General features: G+C 34.0%; 1 protein-coding gene across 1 annotated transcript in view; it reads right to left on the bottom strand.

Annotated features, from left to right (window-relative positions):
- Positions 1-22,834, bottom strand: part of LOC121378308 (ubiquitin carboxyl-terminal hydrolase 7-like) — a 53,577-nt gene that overhangs the window by 23,245 nt on the left and 7,498 nt on the right. The window contains 14 exon segments of the mRNA XM_041506416.1: positions 902-1,055; positions 2,003-2,112; positions 2,470-2,552; positions 3,592-3,715; positions 4,826-4,906; positions 5,511-5,565; positions 7,460-7,590; positions 8,058-8,166; positions 8,586-8,674; positions 9,195-9,259; positions 9,800-9,873; positions 10,602-10,694; positions 11,111-11,213; positions 12,715-12,813. Of these exon segments, the coding sequence (XP_041362350.1) occupies positions 902-1,055; positions 2,003-2,112; positions 2,470-2,552; positions 3,592-3,715; positions 4,826-4,906; positions 5,511-5,565; positions 7,460-7,590; positions 8,058-8,166; positions 8,586-8,674; positions 9,195-9,259; positions 9,800-9,873; positions 10,602-10,694; positions 11,111-11,213; positions 12,715-12,813 (1,370 nt within the window).

Here is a 22,834-nt window from a genome sequence, read left to right as displayed (position 1 = left end):
AGGGTGTGGTGCCGAGTGGCCGCCCTCCTTTAATTTTCACCCAGCGAGAACACTGAGACAATAGATAAATAAGACAAACACAGTAATTCTAACCATGACTGGGGTTGTACTTCAGTTATACTAGTCTGTTAATTAATTGGGTCTGGCAATTCACACTTTTTTTATGCAAGATTTTACTACCACGTGACTTGTACAACCAATCAAATTATGCATTTTATTAAGGTTGTTTCCTGTCCATGAAACTTGAAAGTGAAAAGAAAAAAAGTCTGTATTATGTGTATTGTTGTAATTGACGATGTCGAAACTGCATTTGGTAGAAATCTAGTTCAGGTTAAATATTAATATATACTTATTGATTTGTTGATATTATGTGATGACCAATGTCAGAATAACATTTATCAAACGTACGTCAGTAGAGGAAGAACATCGTGAACTAGCAGGTTTTTTTGCGTTTTTTTAAAAGTCACTAGCCCATCGAGCTACTGGCTTTGCATTTATCACTAGCCCTGTGTTAAAACGCACTAGCCCCAGGCGTCGGGCTAGCGAATTTGTTGAACTCTGAAAGTCAAGTTCATAGAGAAAAAAGAAATAATTTAACAACTATAAAGCAATACATGTCCCCTATCAGATGCCACAAAGTTCAAAAGCCATAACTGTGAAATGAGTAAATTACAATGAAAGTCAAGACTTGATCTGTAACCGTACATAATAAAGCTATATACTAAAAGTCAGCTCAATATCTTGAGGTATAATGAAACATTTTTCCAGAAAACTATATGTGGAACGGACAGACATAACAGTTGGATAGAGAGATAAAAAACGTATAGTGCCCTCCAGTTGGACTGGTAAGGGAATAACACTGATTAAAATTTATTCACTAGACAAGAAGAAATTTGCTCACCTTGCCATCTCCTTTAGGATTAATATATACAACATAATGACCGCCATGGTTATCACCACTATGTACAAGAACGCCATGCAGGATGTATACTGCTGGGGTCTTTTCTTTCTTCTGGAGAAATTCTTCCAAATTCAACCTCTCGGGAAATTCAAACCTGCAAAACAAGCAAGCTCCAGTGGAAATAAATTAGGATTTTATTGAATCTAAAACAAACAGTTGACTTTTATGGGGAAAGGCAGTTTTTACAAATATTGTGTACCCATTGGATTGTATCTAGAGGAAGAAAGGTTGCTTGCGCCCCTTAAAAATGAAAGTCTGTATCATACAACAAGGAATAAAAACCAAACTATATTTAGGCATCTCAGCAAGGTTCTAACCAGAGTTCTTGAGGTACATACCTCTACCGTTTTGGATCAAATGCATTTTGAGCTAGATACTAAAAATACTTGTAGGATTTGTAAATTAGCAGGGCTAGCTCTGGCACTCGCCAAATTCGCCAATTGTGAATTTTGAAAGCAGTTGGCGAATTTTAGTTTAATTTGGCGAAATAATTTTATGTAATAATTGACATTTTTTAGAAAGTAACTCGTTGAATTCCGCAATTTTTTTTAGTTTAATAGACAATTTGGCGAAATGTTTTGCTCACCCAGAGCTAGCCCTGATTAGTTATTTGATGTTAAACAGATTGTTATTTGGATACTTGATTATAGTGCGAGTCTAGAAACACGCTACTGCCATATACGTTACTTTACCCTATAGCAGCAAGGATTTTTCTATGTATTAAATTTCCCATAGACAAGAAAATATACATCATAGCCTTTGAGACACCGACCGAACATAAAAACCCCACTTAGGGTCCTCTATAGGGAATTAATCCCACAAACCCATTGCAACTCAGCTGGGCACTACATCATCCCACCCCACACAAAGATGTTGAAACCAGCAACATCTCTTCCAATTCTTAATCAAATAATATTTAAAAAATAATGTACCTCTTAAAATTCAATTTAGACAATTCATAGCATTAATTTTATTATTTTTTTTTTCAAATTCTTTGTGTCGTAAGTACCAATATAAAAGGCAAATATTCAAAATTCATACCTGTCATTGATTTTGACGTTTGTGTCGGTGACAGGATCGTACATGAACCTCATGAGATGTAAATGCACAACTGGTGGAAACGAGAGGAAAACGACGCCCTTCTCAGCATCCTGGAATATAAAGTGAAAATCAGGTTTCCCACTTTCAGGCAATTCACGTCATGAATGTACCAGAAATTTGGTCCATTATCATCTCAGCAAGTTAATGGCCAAAGCTATCATGATGCTATCAACAGTCTTAACTATGGCTTATTTTATTCTGGAACCAATTAAGATAGATCTAAAAGTTTTAAATTATATCCACTTATAATGATCTGTAAAGATCTTCTAAATACAGTTTCATCATTTAAAAAATGGAAAATAAATGATTGCAGTAAAATGTCTGAAAGCAAATTAGCCTTTATAACATATTTTGGTGAATAAAAAACACAAGTGATTTGTGTGAGACAAGACAACACCGACTGGTACCTGCAACCCGTATTGACCTGCGTCGTATTTGTTATCGCCCTCCAGCATCTCCACTGTGGTGTACTCTTTGAATGAATCATGGACTAGAAGAAATAAAACCAGGATGTTACACACTTTTTAAAACATAAGTAACTGAACGTATGGGTGTTATATATCATGGGCCTAATTCACAAAGGTCTCTTAGGCTCTGCTAGACAACAAAGCATCCTCTTTGCAAGTCCTTTAGCACTGCACTGCGAGATCGCAAAGTTGCGAGAGTTTAGTGAATTAAGACTCCAGGAATTTATCCAGGATGTTTTTGCCATGGTTCCACGTGGGATTGGGAATATTAAGCATGAGTAAATCATACATTGGAAATTTTTTCAGGGCACTGAATGATGCAGCACACCACTGTTAAAATAATTTATTTTTAGCATAGAAATTGGGAATTTTCAGTGCCACTTTCTTTTGGGAAGGGACCTAACTTTGTACCCACAGAACACCTGGATAATTCTCTGTATATACAGTGATATTCCTCAAAACCAAACCCTCTATAAACCAAAAACAGATGTTTTTCACTGTCCCTTTTAAAGTATCAGGACAGAAAATAACCTCTCTAAACCAGACACCCTTTTAAACTAGCCTTTTGTTTTGGTCTTGTGGTGGTCCAGTTTAGAAGGTTTTCACTGTACATTGAGGTGATACACATTTAAAAAAAAACCAAAAAACCCATTTCAAACCTATACCATATACTTATTAGGTGTAATGATATAGGTGGTTGCAATATGATTTGCATATTGATACGCATCATGATATTTACAACTTTTCATATTTAATGTTTGGTTGAGTAATCAATGAGTTTGTTTTTAGTAAATTTCATAAAAGGACACATGTATATTTTGTACATTTATTTCATAGCAAGTTAGAAGGCAGTTTTTAGATATAGATGCATTAAATGCTAGAGAATAATATTATTGCAACTGAAACTGTAAATTATGGTTTTATATCACTGATGTATAAGCATAAGCCTGTCGTGTGATCAAACTAGATATACATAACATATTCAAATGAAGTGGAGCATTGGAGGGGGACTGCATACCAAAATAAAAATGTAAATAACAGCTTGAAATGAGCAAACCATACCATTTTTCTTGCCCTTGATATTAAGTTGAATATCAAGCTGGCGGCTCAACCGAAGGTTTCGACACCGCTACTTTTCAACACTGCGGTGAGATCCATAATCAACATTTTTACACTTGATGTAAGACTGAAAAAGAAATTTTAAAATGTTACGATTATATTTAAATTTAAAACACAGCATACAATAATGGAAATACTGAGATCAACCGACAATACAGCACACAAAAATATGTCATTTCAATAAAAGTAATGAATAACTATATATGTGATACAGAAATTTAATTATCATGTTTAGCATCATCTATATTATATACTAAGACAAAGTTTAGCCTCGCCTCGGCCCGATCGACCACCGTTGGAGAAAAAAGGAAGGCAACATCACCGACCGACCGGCCAGCCAGGCCGAGAGACCAGCCCCGGTAGTCGCTCCCCCTGAAGAGTCCCAATGGACCGTCGCTGTGAACGGACTGAATAAACAACTTCACCAGTACATGCAGGGGACACAATTTGTAACGACCGCCGGTAGTAGGGGTGCCTCTTAACAAAGCAAGAAGTAACTACTGAACACTCCCCGAAGTGATCAGACTAAGCCCACAGCTAAAAGCTGATGTGGAATGGCAGGTGTGTGGCACAGATAGCCACAAGAGACAAGCACCTGTTGCGGTTGGACAGCGAAAGAAGTTGAAAGATAAGAGGAGTTGCCATATCGGAAAGAAATGAGATGGAATTCAAAGGAGAGAAAGGAAAGGGGGCAGTGGGATAAAAAAAAAAACCCAAACAAAACAAAGAAAAAAACCAGTTTAGCAATTTGGTACTACTGCTTTGTACTCTAAAATACAAGTTACATTCAATGATGTGGCAATTACACATTTCATTTTGTATTGAAAATCTCTCGTTACTTATACAGACAAACAAAGCATCAATTAAATTCAGTGTCTGATTTTCAATTTGGAATTCATCAGTTTTCTTTTATTTAAGCACATTTACAAAATTGCTCTACATTTTTGTCTTAGTATGTATAAAACACTTGCAAATACGATGAACTTTTTTAAGAAAGATAAATTACTGGCTAGGAATTTTCGAAGACATCTTAACGCTATGAAATAGTAAAGCCATCGTGAGGGTTATGATATCACTACAGCACCCACTATAGTGACGTTATAGCTTACAATGGTTTTACGATTTCATAACACTAAGATATCTTCGAAAATATGGGCCCTGGTTGTAAACTACGTACCAACATCTTGCCCTCAAACAGCTTTGGTATTGTGCCTTCCACACATGTTCTCTTCATTTTGTTTTCCATGTTGTCCAGCAGCTAAAACAGATAAACACAAACAAAACTAAATGCACTTGTAAAATAAACATATCAAGTTGCTTAAACAAAGAACACCTACCAACATTTAATGAATTAAACTGCTGCACTGCAGTAACATTAAATAAATAGATAGGCGTGTGCATCGTTATATTTTTCTTGGACTAAACTTAATAACAATAGAAAATAGATATGTGCAAGTATTAACAGGTTATCATTTCTTTATCACAAAGTATGCAGATGAACAAGTAGTGATCTGTGGTAGTTTTCCTTTCTCAGTGTGTGTATGTGATTACTTATTAACAGAGCTGAAATTCACAAGACTTCTGAATACTTAAATATCTTGTCTATCATAAACTTATTGGGTGTTGTCGACATAGATTTTAATATCAATGTATATTTAAAAAAATAAAAAAAATAACTGAACTTACTTTAAACATACATTAAGATGGAACATTCAAAGTCCCTCACTTTTTTTTACTTTGTAAAGGCAAGACAAAAACTGGTTTTTTAATTGACACAAAAACAGAAAATTAGTTTACTCTTATTATGATCAATATAGAGGAAATTTTTCACAACTACTATTAATACAATAGTTTCAGCTTACCACTCTACACAGTTCCTGCACATCATGTTGCATAAAAGAATCTAAAGACTCCCATCTGAAAATGAAACAAACCAGTTTTTCATCGTTTTTAAATGGTTATATCATTATACAGAACGGTGGTCACATAAAAACATTTAAGCTACATTTTTAATGTCATTAGGTAAAGAGGAGTTTTAAGAAACATTGAAATGAAAGGTATAATACTGTAGATGCTAAACTTAATGCAATTTTTTTTTGTTTATTTGCATTAATACCTTTCCTTGAATTAGTTTCAAGACACTAATGTGAAAGTGAACTGTTTCTTTGCTTTGATTGTAGTCATGCAAATATACACGGAACATACCGCATAACCGGAAATTTCGAGGATTTTTATTTTCGTGGGTTTCGAGGGTAAGTAGTCAGCATCGAAAATATAAATTCTTGAAAATATTTGAAAACATCAACAAATTCTATCTAAAACATTTATTGTGAAAACCATAACACACAGACAATTTTATTTCCTGTCATGCGCAGTCCACCGGATACGACAAGAAAATAATATAGTCAAGACAACAAGTGAGAATTTAAAAAAAAGTTATTGTGTGAATATTATAGAATATAATGAAATATTTTTTAATTTCGTATATTGTTTTTGTCAATGTCCGCCCGCACTGCATCAGTGATTCCGGGGTGCATGAATGCAGATTTCAACATTTCCTGGCGTGTTTTTAATTCTGCCATAACTTTCATAATCTACCTTGCATGAAATGGTTTTATCGCCGAAGTACGCATTTCGATCTTGATGTCTGTTACACCTTCGCCGTCTTTCATAGCCAGAGAAAGCTGCTTTGAATACCATGTGCTTAAGTGGTTTGTTCACACATACATCGTAATTGGCTTTACACAAAATCAAAGACTGTGATCAGTTGTCTGGCGAATAGCATACCGGGTATTACAGTGGCCAATTAGGCTACAGCTGAGTGTTCTATTGTTTAACATTACACATCGGTGGTATCGCACAACTGGCAGCCGAGGTGAAACTTTAATCAACAATAACAAATATTCTTGCAACTAGACTTGTTAAAACTCGAAAATAAAATCACTTTCAATTTAGATTTGGCAAACGACGAAAATAAGAAAGCTTGAAATATTTTTATACCCCAAACCACGAAAATTTCCGGTTATACAGTATTCCCTTTACATCGGAGGTAAAAATTTTTTTACAAGTAGGTCAAACTTCACCTTCGTCTTTATGTTAGTGGTTTTTGATTTCAAAATAGTTTTGTTTCTGTTAATTGCAGTTAGTATATTGGTATTAGGTATATGGATTAGGAGTTTACTGAGGGGGGTACTTTCTATGTGTATATGTTCCACCAATGTTTAGATAGGCAATAAATATTTTCTTCAGTAATGTATATTTGTAGTGAGGTAAGTTTTTTCATAAATTGTCTGCAATGCTGATTGCATACCACTTTGTGAAATGTTCCTTCATTGTCACTGTTTATGGGTACACAAATATGTTATATAGTTAGTTGAGTTTACTTCATCAAAAACATTTGAACATCAGATTTAACTAATGGAAGTACAAATGCATGTTGCTACAAAAGCAATATTTCAAAGGAGCCAACTTGCATTAATTTCATGTCGCATTTAGTCTGACCCCCTGTTAACTGTGTTAATCTGGTGACCTGTTAATTTCATGTTGCATTTAGTCTGACCCCGTTAACTGTATTAATTTGGTGACCTGTTAATTTCATGTCACATTTAGTCTGACCCTGTTAACTCTATTAATTTGGTGACCTGTTAATTTCATGTCGCATTTAGTCCGACCCCCTGTTAACTGTATTAATTTGGTGACCTGTTAATTTCATGATCTACAGTATAACAATGCAAAGTTAACGCGCTATTAGTTCAGTCAAATTGCATATTAAAATTATCCTGTAATTTGAGATATACATTAAGTAACTTGCCCAAATGATTTGGTGAGCTTCTTCGTTCCAACAGGTTTGTCACTGAACTGAAGTTCATAGAACACACGTTGAAGAGCAAATGGTACACTTTTTGCATTGTCATCACTTTCTGTAGGCATCATATATACAGCCTTGAAGGAAAAAAACAACAACATTGAATCAAGAGTTGTACCGATTATTAAAAGACAACCAAAAAAAGAAAGAATTGGCACCACTACTGGTAAGCAGGGATGCTAATGACAACTAATAAAACAAAGATTCTTATTCCTAGTGTTGTGAATGTATCACAGATTTTATCAGCGTTAAATTCAGTGATTTAACCACCGTGCCACTAAAAGTTGACATCTACTGTCAGAAAGACAGATCCAGTGTACAGATACCAGGTTGTGCCCGACAGCGGACCCAGAGTTAGCTTTAGCACTCACCAAATTCGCCAGTTGCAAATTTTAAAAACAATTGGCACATCTTATTTTAATTTCTCATCATAATTGATTTTTTATTTCAAAATAAGTGGGTTTCAGCAATTTTTTATATTTTAATGGATAATTTGGTGCAATCTTCTGCTCACCCAGAGTTATCCCTGGGACCATTAACTTACATTCCTGAGCTTGCTGGTGAAGTACAGGGTCTGAAGAAGGGAGTTCATGTAACAGGTGGCACCCTGGTTTTTCAAACCAACAAAACCAGTGTGTTTCTTGGAATCCCAGCTGGAAAAAAAAAAATATATATATTTATTTGCTCTCTCAGAACGGTCTCTGTTTGTATAACAACATCTGTTAAAATTAATGGATAGACAGATGTGGAAATGGGCATATGCTTAAGACTAATTGTCCACAACATCACATGATTTTGTTAATGCTTAATATGTGTAACATGGTGTAGAGAATCGTGCACTGGTCTGAATGTCAAAAAGAACCACATTATTTCACACACAAAATTATCAGGCTTTTTTTAAACACAGTGAAAGTTACTGATTTCGGATTGTTTATTCTACAGTGTGTACATCTCAATATAGAGCATTTCACTTAATTTCCATTTAATCAATGCATTAATTAAAAAAAATTATGCATCACAGTTAAACATACAACATCCATTAGTTCTGATGGGTTTTTCCCCCTCAATTTACCTGACACCATGAGGTGCATCGGCCTTCACATGAACCTCAAGTGTAACTTTGTCATCCTTGACGTAACCTTTTTCTGGATCTAACAGGTCCTACAATGAAAACACAATATGTTGTAACAATAAAATACAAAACAAATTAAAAATAGAAAATACATGTCCCTGTGCATTTAACAGAGAAAACAAATCACATTGGACAAAAAAAATCCAAAAATATGAAGTTCTTTGTATTTTTATCTCCAATATATAATATCAATACAAGAAATAATGCAGAGGGATTTAATAAACTTTTAAAGATTTTTTTCCTTTAGAACTTTGAATACAGAGTGATAAAAGTTTAAAAAGTAAAATGAGCAGGACTGCTCAATTTAGAATCTGTAACAGGGCCCGTGCTTATAAAACTTGAAGTCTAGACTTTAATAAAGTTCAGACTTTAACATAATGCTATTTGAATGGTGTTGCCATGACGTTAAAGTCTGGACTTTATTTCAAGTCTAGACTTTAAGGTTTATAAGCACGGGGCCTGGTTAATGTAAACTGGCAAATGAAATTAATGTGTAACAATTATTAACCATCTCAAATATATTTAATAAAATAATAAATTGTTACTTACATTCCATGAAATAAAATTGCTGAAGCCCCAATCATTTTCCTTTGAGTAAAACAAGTGCTGTATTCCTAAAAAAAAAGCAATGAAACACGTGAAATGTCATAAACTAATGCTAGATTCAGACTACCAACTGCCAAGACAAAGTTAGCCAATTTTCTACTTCTACGACAGTTCAATTGCTAGTCTGAGTGCTCTTACAACTTGATTCTCGTCGTACAACCCATTAGTTGTTAATCTGAGCACACCCATCTTAAGTCGGGAATTGGGGAAATAACAATGCAACTGAGTTGACCCATTTTCTGCTGGCAGTTGGCAGTCTGTGTCTAGCATACGGCAATATAACAAAACACCCAACTCTCAAACAGAAACAGAAAGACTGTTATCAAAGCCATCAAGAAAAATCATGGGAACTAATTAACAACCAGTCATTGAAAATTAATTCCTAAACCTGCTAAGTAGTTTGAAAATATTAGTTTAGACACAATTGATATTTCTTTTTCTAAAGACAATTCAAAAGGCTAAAATTAATTAATAACGAAAGAAGAAACAAAAACTAATTTAATAAGCCATCTTCTTCAAGTTCATCACATATAAATGCGACTACTTACTGCGTATAAATGGTTCAGTATCACTAGAATGGGTGAGAATCTTCAGCTCTGCCATGGCATTACACGACCACGACCTGAAATTAATGAGCACAGCACAATTATTAAGTCTTACTATAAGTGTTCTGTAAAGTAAAAGGCAACAACTATTCCCACTATGGTAAGTAATGACATACATGTATGATTGGTTAATGAAAACAGAATTGGTTTCAGATGTGTCTGGAGTAAATAATATGGAGTATAAATAACAATAGCATGTTGATCATCATAAAGATAAGCTAATCTCCATCATAAATACAGTCAGCGTATATGTTTGAAAAATAAACATTATCAGTTGAAAGACAAAACTGAACCAAAAGATAGGAAAGACGATTATGACAAATGGAGAGTTTTGAAGATTGTATTTATCTAAAATTATAAAATCAAAGCACTTATCATTTCAGATTTTTTTTTTTTTTTTTAATGCCATAATACACATATTGGTTAACCTTTTGACACACCAGTTAAAAAACATGGCTTTAAAGTATCTGCTTAACACAGGCTTGGCTTTTACTCTAAATATTGCAAGGAATCTGTGTAAGATAGTCATGCTATTTAAAGCTGTTTATCGTTATAGAAGATCTGTGCAAGATAGATATGCTATTTGAAGCTGTTCTTTGTTACAGAAGATCCGTGAAGATAGATATGCTATTTGAAGCTGTTCTTTGTTACAGAAGACCCGTGAAGATAGATATGCTATTTGAAGCTGTTCTTTGTTACAGAAGATCTGTGAAGATACATATGCTATTATGTGCAATTTACTTACGTCGAATCAGATTCCGCATTGCACTGTAGAAAAAATCCCAAGCTTTTCTGCCTTTCTGCATTTTGGTTGTATCGAGGCATTGCCATTATTTTCCTATAAAAGAAATGCATTAAAGTATGATACATAATTTATTAATATTATATAAAGTTGTTATTGCCCATGTTTCTCTGTTTCTATCCTTTCAGGACTCACACTGAAAAGAATTTAGTTTTGGACAGCGTGAGCCCTGTTAAGGAATATGTATAAACATGTAATTATTATCTTCAAACATTCGTAGAAAACACAAAAGTAGGTGGTATGAGTAGTAACATATCCACATATTTAATAGTTATTTTTCCAGTTTAATAAAATAGTTAACTGGATCTATGATTAACAAACATTTCGCTACATTTAGAATGTTGTGCTATGAAAAAAATACTATGTCAGTTAGTTATGAAGAACTTTATTTTCACAGTCATCATGTTATTATTCTGTGACTAAAAGACTTGAACAGTACACCAAATTCTTACCATGGCAAATTCCGAACCATGCACGCCGAACTCAGTGAAGTTTCTTTCAGCTTGCTGATGTTTTCTACAGTGTACTGGAAAGTTGCTTCAGATCGACTCTCATCTGAAACAAAAGTACCATCATCAGTCATAACTTGTTCAGGGCTGTGTTCCGTTTAATACAGGCTTCAAATTTTAAAAGTTTGTTTTGTTTAACGACACCACTGGAGAACACTGGTTAATTAATCATCGGCTGTTGGATGTAAAACATTTGGTAATTCTGACCTGCAGTCATTAGAGGAAACCCACTACATTTTTCCTAATACAGCATGGGATCTTTTATATGCACTTTCCCACAGACAGGAAAAGCACATACTTATAATATAAGGCACGCATTATAAACCTGAAACCGTGAAAACATGCAAATGAACTTTGTGTGGTCAACAGTATTGAACATCATGTTTTTGGGGTTTTTTTTAGACGAAATAGACAAGCTCATTTACACGTTTCCCTCACATCCCTGAATCTAGGCCAAATGGCCGTGCCTTCTTATTTACCAAATTCGAGGCCTGCTAATATAAATTCTAACTCAGAGTACAACCAGGGCTGTAGCTAGCATGGGGGCAAGGGGGGGCACTTGCCCCCCTACCCCGAAAAAAGTTCTGAAAACATTATAGAAACTTAAAGAAAAGGAGTTTTAGACTATTAACTACTCAGTTGCCCTTCCACCCCACAAACAAAAATTCTTAGCTATGGCACTGACAACCCAACAATCATCTGACTTGAGTGCTCTATGCAGGGGTCATTAACTTTGTTATCAACCAGTCAATAATTCCATGACTTTTAAAGGCATTTCCCATGATCTTTTTTTTTGAAGGATTTTCAAGAATTTGTTTGCAAACATCTACATAATGTAACAATACTACAATGCTAATATGTTAATTCCCAAATCTCTTCTCGTTACATTTTCCATGAACAAAAATTAACTGTCAACCCAAATTTATTTTCAGTGACTTTCTATGACCTAAATCAGAATTCAATGACCTGAGAAATGGCATTTCCAAATTTCATTACTTATCTGGATTTTCATGACCTGCATGAACCCTGCCCATTGTGAAATAAAATGTTTGCTAACATGGTTGCTGCACCAAATGTTAAATGAATGATGAGAGGGTGATCAAACTAATTATCATAAACAACCGTTTGAAAATGGGTGGTACCATTAATGAGGTAAAAGTTAAACAACCTCCATCACGAAGATTATTGGAGATAATAGAAGTCTAAATTTTTGCTTCACACGTTTTCTCACAGACTACTATAAATGAATCAAATTTCATTGCAATCTGTGACACTGAGTTCTAAAAGTTATTGATTTGACATGAAATGTCTGCATGTTTATTTGGCGAGCATGTCACACCATTCAAAACAACCAAAAGGTCTGCTGGCACTGTGTCTTGACAAACTAATTATTGTTTTAAAAAATGGACAGTATACAAAGAACAATCAGAGATAACTCAACCAAATATCCTCGACTGCTAACACTGATTTGTTAACAATCTGATTATCATCTATATTGATACAAAATATCACAGCACTAAAAAACAGATTACAAAAAATAGTGTTACCTTCGTCCATCTCTTCATCCTGACACGTTGCCCCCATTTCCTGACTGTCGCCATTAATCGCAGCATTTCCAGTGGCATCTGTACACCCGTTGTTGTCATCTGAATGAAATAATTTGGAACTGATAAAACTATCAATGTAAAAAAAAATAATCATAAAATAAAATGCATCTGTACACATTAAGATCATCTGAGTCAAGTCAACAGAATATACTAAGGCTTCAAATTCATTTTACGGTGTGAAAAGCAATTTTTGTTTATCAAATTTTTAGCTGGAAGCAAATGTTAGAAACAGAAACATTTCTAGAAAGTAGTCTTAAATTTAATCTTCTAATTAGTGCAACTTTTTAACAGCAATTGTAAAAACTTGCGACAAATGTAACTAGATAATGTTTGATATATTTTATCGCTCATGCAAACGAGAAATTCTCCATGTACTTGGAATACATGTACTGTTACACGAAAAATATGTTTTCTGTGTACAATTTATTTTTGTCTGTTCCAATTAATATTAACAAAAAATATTGTTTTTGATAGAATGCAGGGCTTCTAGAATTTTTTCTAAATCCACTAGCCATGGGATCAGTGATTAAATTTGTTTACTAGCCATGATTAAAAATTCACTAGCTCTACTTTACTTTAAGTTAATACAAGTTTACTAAATAATAGTAATAATCAGATATGTCATCTAAAGAGGGAGATATAGCTTAAAAACACTAACATTGGGGGTTGGGTAGGGTCAGGATATATTCATATTTACAAAATATTTAACTGCAACATTTGACCAAAAACAATTCACTAGCCGTCGGGCATGGCAACAGTAATTATTTACTAGCCCAACATTGAATATCACTAGCCATGGGAGTGGGGCTACCATAATCTAGAAGCCCTGTAGAATGATTCTACCTATATATCTATGGTTCCAAATTGCTAGCATAAATACTACATGTATTAGACTTGAAATTAACTACTGCAAGACTATTTTCAATGCAAAAGCTAGAACATCAAATGTTGCTAGTTTTGCAGAATTAGGACAAATGCCAATTTCTGTTTTAAGTAAAGAAATTCTGTTGTATTAGTCACTTGTATTGTCTAAAAATTGTTCATAACCAAAACTATTGTATAAAATGTACAGATCTTTAAGATTTAAAATGGTATGTATTACAGTTGTAAGAACTGGGCTGCATAATGAGAAATCTCTTCTTTATGAACTAGGTATTTATAGAAGCCTGGAATAATGGCGATAAATGATCATATTTATCTTCCCAAGTCATCAAACAATGCCTAAGAGATCATTACTCCTAATATGTTAGCGAGGTTATCTACATTCTCACGTCTATCAATGTACTGTTATAAACAAGATAATATTTTTGAAAATTCGCTGCTTAATTTTAGATATGGTGCGTTAAATATTAATATTGAAAGTGGGAGATTTAAAATGTGTCCAAGAGAACCAAGAATCCGTCCAGTATGCCTCTTAACAATGCCAGAAGTAACTACTGAACACTCCATAGCTAAAAGCTGATGGGGAATGGCAGGTGAGTGGCACAGATAGTCACAAGAGACATGCACCTGTCGCAGTTGGAGAGACAAGGACTGGGATGTAGAGGTGGACAGCAAAAGAAGTTGAAAGATAGGAGTTGCCAGATCGGGAAGATTTGAGATGGAATTCAAAGGATAGAAAGGAAAGAGAGCAGTGGGATAAAAAAAAAAAAATAAAAAAAAAAATCTGTCCAGTGTGTTAGTTTGTTTTGTTTAACACCACCACTAGAGCACATTGATTTACTAATCACCGGCTATTGGATGTCAAACATTTGGTAATTCTGACATAGTCTTAAAGAGCAAATCCACTACATTTTTCCGTTAGTAGCAAGGGACCTTTTATATACACCATCCCACAGACAGGATAGCACATGCCACGTCCTTTGATATACCAGTCGTATGTACAGTAATATGAATACTGTAGAGAATGAGTATGACTGTTTACTTGTATGTTATAGAGACCTAAGAACTAAGTATTGAAAGAAATATTATTGTACATGGTCTTCCATTAACAAACTTGTTATCATTAAAATAAGCAACATCGTCAGACTCTTGTTTTATGTACATATTCTATTATATAAAAATGGTATACTCATAATACTGTTTATGCTATTTCATATTGTGACCATTTCTTGTGAAATATATATGGTTGAGTACTGAACAATCGAGAGTATTCTGAGTTCGAGACTGAGCGATTTTTATGAAATTCAAAAGCACACTCACGCTTCAACCATTGTTTTTGCTAATAAATACACAGAAGAGACACCAGGAGGTTATGAACAAGTTTCACAAAAACAATGCGAAACAAACAGGTATAACGAGAACAAAATGTTTGTTTATATAGTTTTTAACTGTTTTCACTAATTCCTGTTTTCAACCCAGAAACCAGTCCAGCATTATCAAAAATACGGAAGTAGACAAAAATAGTTTGGGTTGGATGGCAAAAATGACAGATTTTGGACATGTGACAAATTAGGAGGGACTCTCAGTCTCTGTGAGGCCACAATAAAGTAATTAAATGGATACTAACAGAGTTGGGAGTCTTATCAAATAAAGCACCGACAGATCACTTGAGAGTGAGTAATAATGCCAGAAATTCTACTTTTAATGTACGGTACTGCACCAAAAAAAAGAGTGATCAATTTGTTTGCCATCACTGTAGGTCCAATAGTGAAAAACTAAATATCTTATAGATATTAACTCTGTCTTTAAAGATATGTTTGAAAAATATATATTTCAAATTATTGTTATATAAGATATTTTCTACTGTTCTATAGTTTATTGTACTATTTATTTTTACTGCAGCTGCACAAAATGTTTTTAACTCACCTGCTGTAACCTCACTGTGGTGCAGGGGTGTAACATTCTCTTTGAGAATAAAAGAGAATGGCCAATACAGCACAAATTGAGTAAAAGTCAGTATCTATCTGTGATATTTGTGTTTTTGCACGGTTCTTTACACTGAGTTTTTGTTTAACTGTTGAATTGTTATTATTGATGTTGATCATCACTTTAGATTTGCATTTGCCATAGTTTGACACCCAATAGCCGATGTATTTTTCGTACTGGGGTGTCGTTAAACATCCTTTCATCCATTCCATATATCACCGTATGGTGATCTGAGTGGAAATAAAGTTCTGTTCTGTTAATAGTCAAAATAATGAACAGTGAATTGCATGTTCCATACTGATTTTCAGCTTTTCCCCACAGATGTCAGCATTTAAAATTTTCGGATGTTTCATTAGTCAGTTTTTTTAAATTTTACTGTCCTTTTCGTCAGTTGGTTAAAAAAGGAGGTTTGTTTCAAATACCACAGAAATGTGATAAAATATTCTAGAAACAAAACATTTCTTTTAAGTGACCTCAACTGAATGTGACATCATAGAAAGTAATACTGTGTTTACTCTCGACTTTACAATACTCAACCGGATGCCATAAATTTTAGGGGAAGTGTGTTTGGAACGATGTTTATTATTATATCAGCAGTGTTCCAGTGGATTTTACTTTCATTTGACATATTTACGTACAGGTAATTAACATTTTTATTGTGGTCAGTTTCAAAGTATAATCCTTCCGATCAAGTTAAACCTTTGGGTCTCAAAATTATAATACTCAACTGTATATTCTGTTTCAGTTGAAGGCTGATTACAGCTGTGGTAAACAAAGTGATTAACTGACTGACTGTTGAAATAAGATTGAGATCAAGCTTTTGATATATATATATATATATATATATATATATATATATATATATATATATATATATATATATATATATATATATATATATATATACACACACACACACACACACACACACACACAATCAGACCTCGTTACAATGACCGTTGTTACTACGACATTTATACCATCCGACCACAAATTGTTGGGAATGAACATACACCAATGTTATTCTGTCCATTACACCAGAATTCACACCTTCCGACACCGACAGCAAATTAGGAACAAATGTGCACTCGACGTCTAAAAACACAACTTTACAATGACATTACATAATCACAGATGCCGAAGCATGATGGCAGTACACACAGCCATTTGGCATTCTTGATCTCGTTGCGAGCCGACAGTGTCACATATTATCTGAGTTACAGATATCAGCTAACTCTGTAGATGTGTATTGCTTTTGAACATCAGCCTTTAGTCATTCAATTAAAGGAATAACTTCAAATAATCAAGTCTACTTGGTTTTATAACATTTTGTAAATGAAGCAGGTACCAATCGATTAGATTGAGTGTGAATGCACTTTGATTAATAATAATATAATTAGTATTTAAGGGTGGTCTGTGATCCATCCCCATCGGTGGGACCATTGAGCTATTTCTCATTCCAGCCAGTGCACCATGACTGGTATATTAAATGCCTTGGTATGTTCTATCCTGTGTGTGTGTGTGTGTGTGTGTGTGTATATATATATATATATATATTGTATTATATACAAATTGTATACTGTTAATGTTATTTCACATTGCGACCATTTCTTGCGAAATGTATATATTGTTTCAGACAAAGACTGATTACAGCTGTGGCAAATAAAGTGATTAATTGTTAAAAAATAAAGTGGAAAGCAAGATGCTTGTGAAGATGATTACCAGGAAGGAAGGAAATGTTTTATTTAACAACACATTCAACACATATGGTTAAAGGGACATACTCTAGTTTTTAAACACTAAAGCATATTTTTCACTATTAGAGCTGTTTATGATCCCTGAAATCCAAACATTACTTATATTTTATTGTTTAGATTATCCATTTCCATACAACCAAAATGTTTCTGGTTATCCTGGTGTTCCTAATACCACGAAATGCTTTTTCTCTTCACATTTTAAAAATGCATGTGCGTCTGAGAAGTAACTGTTATGGAGTCACATTTTAGTCTATTTTTAAGGGTATTTCAACGTCACAGACTCTTGTTTCACTCTGTTGTATCCAAATTTGTTATATGTTTGTAAATTAACCAAACTTAGTGTCCATAGAGTCTGGGTGAAAACTATGTCTTAGTATTTAAAAACTAGGATCTGTCCCTTTAAGGACCACACAGATACTAAGAGAGAAACCCTGCTGTTGCCACTTCCATGGGCTACTCTTTTTTTATTGGCAGCAAGGGCTCTTTTATATGCACCATCCCACAGACAGGATAGTACATACAACGGCCTTTGATATACCAGTCGTTGTTCAGTAGCTGGCTGGAACGAGAAAAAGCCCAATGGGTCCACCGATGGGGATCGATCCCAAACTGACTGCGCATCAAGCGAGAGTTTTACCACTGTGCTATGTCCCGCCCCGTGATTATCATGAAGCATTTTGTGTATTTTGAGCAGCATTTGCTGCTTGCTACCATTTTGCTTAGTTCCCTGGATGTCCAATTTAAAAGGGTTTTGCTGTATTTTAATACATAACGTGCCTGAACCTCTTTTGGATATAGACACACTAATAAAGTAAAGTAATACATTACATGCATGTTTATTTCTTAAGTACATGTAATATAGTATGATCAGCTGTTTTATTGTTGATTTCTAGATCAACCTAGGGAACATATGATCAGGGCTAAACCACAGTCAGTGTTTCTACCAGAAAGAAATTTTTGGGTATGGCACTATAGAGTTGAATGCCAACCACAGTTAACAGGGGGTATGGGGGACCTCCCAAGAAAGAAAATGGGTTATGTTTAGGGTTAGGGTTAACAAAATCATACAGTAATGATAATATTAATTAATTTTGTTAAAAAGTTAACTTTAAAAAAAATCTGCCAAAAAATGTGGGTATGATGCCATAACCATTTTACCCTATTGCAGAAACACTGTTAGTGGCAACCCGGGGTTTTCTGTAGTTCGCATATTGACAACAAGCATTTTGAGAGTAATGCTAAAGCAATACACGTCCCCTACCTGACCCAACAATTGTTCTTATCTCCTAAATTCAAGGGCCAAACATCTGTGAAAAGTAGGTAAATCACCATGAAAGTTAAACTTGATCAGTAACAGTACATAATAAAGGTATATACAAAATTTCACCTCAATATTTTCAGGTATTGCAAAACAAAAGTCTGGAAAACGAATTTTCACATCTCCTATGTTAAGTGCCATAACTTGTCAAAAATAGGTAAATTGCCATAAAAGTCAAACATAATCTGTAACAGTACATGATAAAGCTATACACAAAATTTCAGGTTAATATCTCAAGGCCTTCTGGAAAAAAAAAAGTCAGGGGAAAACAAATTTTCATATCTTCTAAGTTCAAGGGCCATAACTATACATGGGCAATTCCACGGTAACGGAATTACGAGTTGGAGAGATATTTCAGGCATTAAACTCAGCTAGTCCACATAAGAAAAATTATCATAATGATATAACTATGTAATACACTAGTGCTGCACTAGTGCTTGTTATGGGCACAAGTGAGACTCCCTACTGCAAGGTGTAGTGGGTACTTAATTAAAGTCTGGTAACGGAATTATGCAAAACGGACATCATTTTTGTCAAGACATATTTCTGTAATGTTTATTATTATTTTGATAATGTCAAATCCTTGATGGATTATTTGATATAAGCACAAATGTATACATAATATATAGGCCTACTGTTGATTATTTAACTCGACACAAATTACATAAAAAGGTATCACCGATTTAAAAAAAATAAAAATAAAGATGAGCAAGCACAAGTACATGCACATTAACTAGTTATTATTTTTGTTTTATTTTTTGCTCATACTAAAAGTGAAAAAAAAAAAATGTGCAAAGATTTATTTACAAAAAAAAAAAAACAATGTGCAAAGGTGTTTGTGTACATTGTAGCTCAGGATCAGCGGACGATTTCATCCCCAATAAAAATTTACAGAAATTAGCGATGTTGAATCGTTTTAATATGATTGAAATATTGGTCACCATTTTATAATTCTTGAAGTTAAGACGTGGTTACTTTTTTAAAATTTTGACGACTGGGATGAAACATACATGTACTTAAAATGTTTATTCTCTCGGCGGATTAATCACTGAGGTCAGTCCCTCCCTATTTTGGGAGGTTACAAGTTTTATGGTCCCAGGCAGGATCTGAACGTCACCTTTCACAGGTCTATCTCCCATGCAAACATGTCAAGTTTAAAAGAATCAAATGCTGTGATTGGCCAGAATACTTTTATGGTCATTGGGATTATCAGCAAGGTGCAGAAACATTTATACATGTATCATTAAAATTTGGGTTTTTTTTTATGAAAAATCGAAATTTCCTGTGGTTTGCAAATTGTGAAATGGTGCACCGAACCAGGGCCCTAAAACCGCGGTTTTCGGTAATATCGAATAATCGTCCCATCCCTAGTTATAATGCTCTAAAATACATCTCAAAGGTCCTAATTTTTCACACACTGTCCCAAACCCTACATACACCATGCGCTGTCCATGTTTCTTTTGGCCTGCAATTTTTAAAAAATAATAATGGTGAGCCATATTTTACTTCATATTTCGAGCCCGATATAATATTAGTAAGTTTTTATTATTTGTCATGAATTTGCAGATTTTTAGTCAGCATAAGCTTTTAAATAATACTGCTTGGTTAAAGTTGATAAGATTTTCTTAATTTCTATATTGTTAATGTATGACTTATATTTGCTATGGGTGTTCCTCAGATGCATTTGGTGCCACTACTAGTACTACATGTATTACAGTGTGGATTAAAAAAAAAAGAGTATATCTTCCTATTGGTACATCACTTGATGTATATGACTATATGGATAAGAGTGCAACATTTTAGTACTACGTAGGTTTATACTAAAGTGCTTCTTGACAAAATATACCAAAGACGGCAACGGAATTACAAACCTATGGTAATGGAATTACATTATGTTGACAGCTATAATTTTACTAATAATGCATGAATTTGAAAGTAAATGTGCATGATTATGTTCATTAACATTTACTCGGAGAATACGAGTTGATTCTTTGATTACATATATATGAACAATATAATCTAACTTTTTGTTTGTTTTCGGTAACGGAATTACAAATTGATTCTGTTTTCTAATTTCACCTATATCTATATAAAAAAAATCTTTTTATTAAAGTGAATCATTCAATGTTGTACTTTGTTAGTGGTAAAACAAAAACACCAATAAAAAGAATATTGCCTTCAATTACATGGCTGCTGTACACAGATTCATAGTGTGTATTATGGGAGTGTCATATTTTTAGTGTGACGGTATCCTCATAAAATGGCTAAAGTCAACCACATCCATTTATTTTATAATATTTTACTTACCAGATTTGGATTCTCCAGATAATTTTACATTAGAAACAATCTTAAAGGAGAGGACAATTAAGGCATTTAGCCTGGTATGCATATTCAACGATATATAATGCACATTATTGCTTAATATCGACACATATAATCGTATAGTTAATTAATAAAACGGTTAAATGTGACGGCTATTATATATAACAGGCGCAGCCATTTTGTACCATCTCAGTGAGTACGCCCTCTGGCGAGCTGGTGGTTACGTAATACTTAACGCGTCACGTCAGGAATGAGCCTTAGAACTAAAGAAACACAATCTACCTAGTTTTTGCGGGATGATAAATAGTCATACATTGCAATGTTCTGTAATAATACACATCCCAGTAAGCCAACAGTAAATATATCTAGCACTATATATATATTATTTTTCAATACAAAATAAAATACCATTGTCAAAGTGGCGACACAACAAGTCGAAACAATTAACAATGTTTTGCCCATGCATTAACCTACGTACTGAAATTAACAATGTTTTGCCCATGCATTAACTTACGTACTGAAATGATACACGGAGTGTTTTCTTAGTTGATTGGTCTATGCTGTTAGTTGCTTCTACCTTTGATTCCTGATTGGCAGGTGTGTATTTGACTGGTAACCAGACGAGCCAATTAATTGGCGCTGTCTAGACACAAAAATACATACCGGTATTGTGGAATATTACCTGTCGCCCCTAAAATTGTAATGGACATGGTTTATTACTGTAAATAGTTCTGTAAACCTATTGATTAAGTAGACTTTTCCATCTAAAACCACAGAACTGACCAATTACGCAGTCCCAAAGAAAATAAAATTATCACTTGGGTATCGTGGGTTGTCGTTTTTGCTCCAACGTAGCATATCGATAGGCGTAATAGTGTACATTTTTCCTTTGGATTATTAAACAGAGAAAACAAGTGCTATAACCCCATTTTTTCCGTTAATGCAACTTGAAATATATTTAGTTAAATAGTTTATTATATTATTACGTCATTTATGCTGTTTTACAAGTCAGGTTGATCAAAGAGAAGCACCTTGTCGAAAATTACTGCTTTTGTTTACACTGTACATACAGGATATGGTCAGGAGCTGACGTCACTTCGCCCCAAGCTATCCCACCGGACGTCACAAAAACGAAACAAAATGGCTGTCCCCAGTTAGCAGGAATAATCATGGTTTTTTATTAACTCTAAAATTACGCGTTTTTCATTTGCTAAAGTGTCAGTATGTGTTGGTGGTCCGGGTATGCATCTTTCCAACACATAAGGCTCTTGTTGGAGTTGACCCTACCTTTAATATATAAGTAATAACATGATTTTAATTTTTCACTCCATGTCCACTTTAGTGCGGAATTGCCCACATGTCAAAAATGGGTAAATCGCCATGAAAGTCAAACGTGATCTGTAACAGTACATGATAAAACTATACATAAAATTTCAGCTCAATATCTGAAAGCCTTCTGCAAAAAACATGGAGCAAACATGTGGGATAGACAGACGGACAGACACAGACAGATGGATGGAGATGAAACCTATAATCCCCTCCTGTTGGACTGATAGGGGACTAATAAGAGATCACAGATCAATTGATCATTGATTATTCTCATTTTAGGTTCCCATGATACATGTCAAAATCAGATAGGTCATTAAAATCGTTGTAGCTAATCTGTTGGTCCATCATTCTTTTATTTCTAAGAGTAAATTCCTTCAAAATGATTACTTAAAACTACTAAAAACAGCCAAACAAAAACATGTAAATTTTTAATTTCCTTCTTGATAACAAATAACTATTTTTTATT

The sequence above is a fragment of the Gigantopelta aegis genome, chromosome 8 (genome assembly GCF_016097555.1).
Source record: "Gigantopelta aegis isolate Gae_Host chromosome 8, Gae_host_genome, whole genome shotgun sequence".
NCBI classification, from domain to species: Eukaryota; Metazoa; Mollusca; class Gastropoda; order Neomphalida; family Peltospiridae; genus Gigantopelta; species Gigantopelta aegis.
This window is presented reverse-complemented; position numbering and strand designations above follow the sequence as displayed.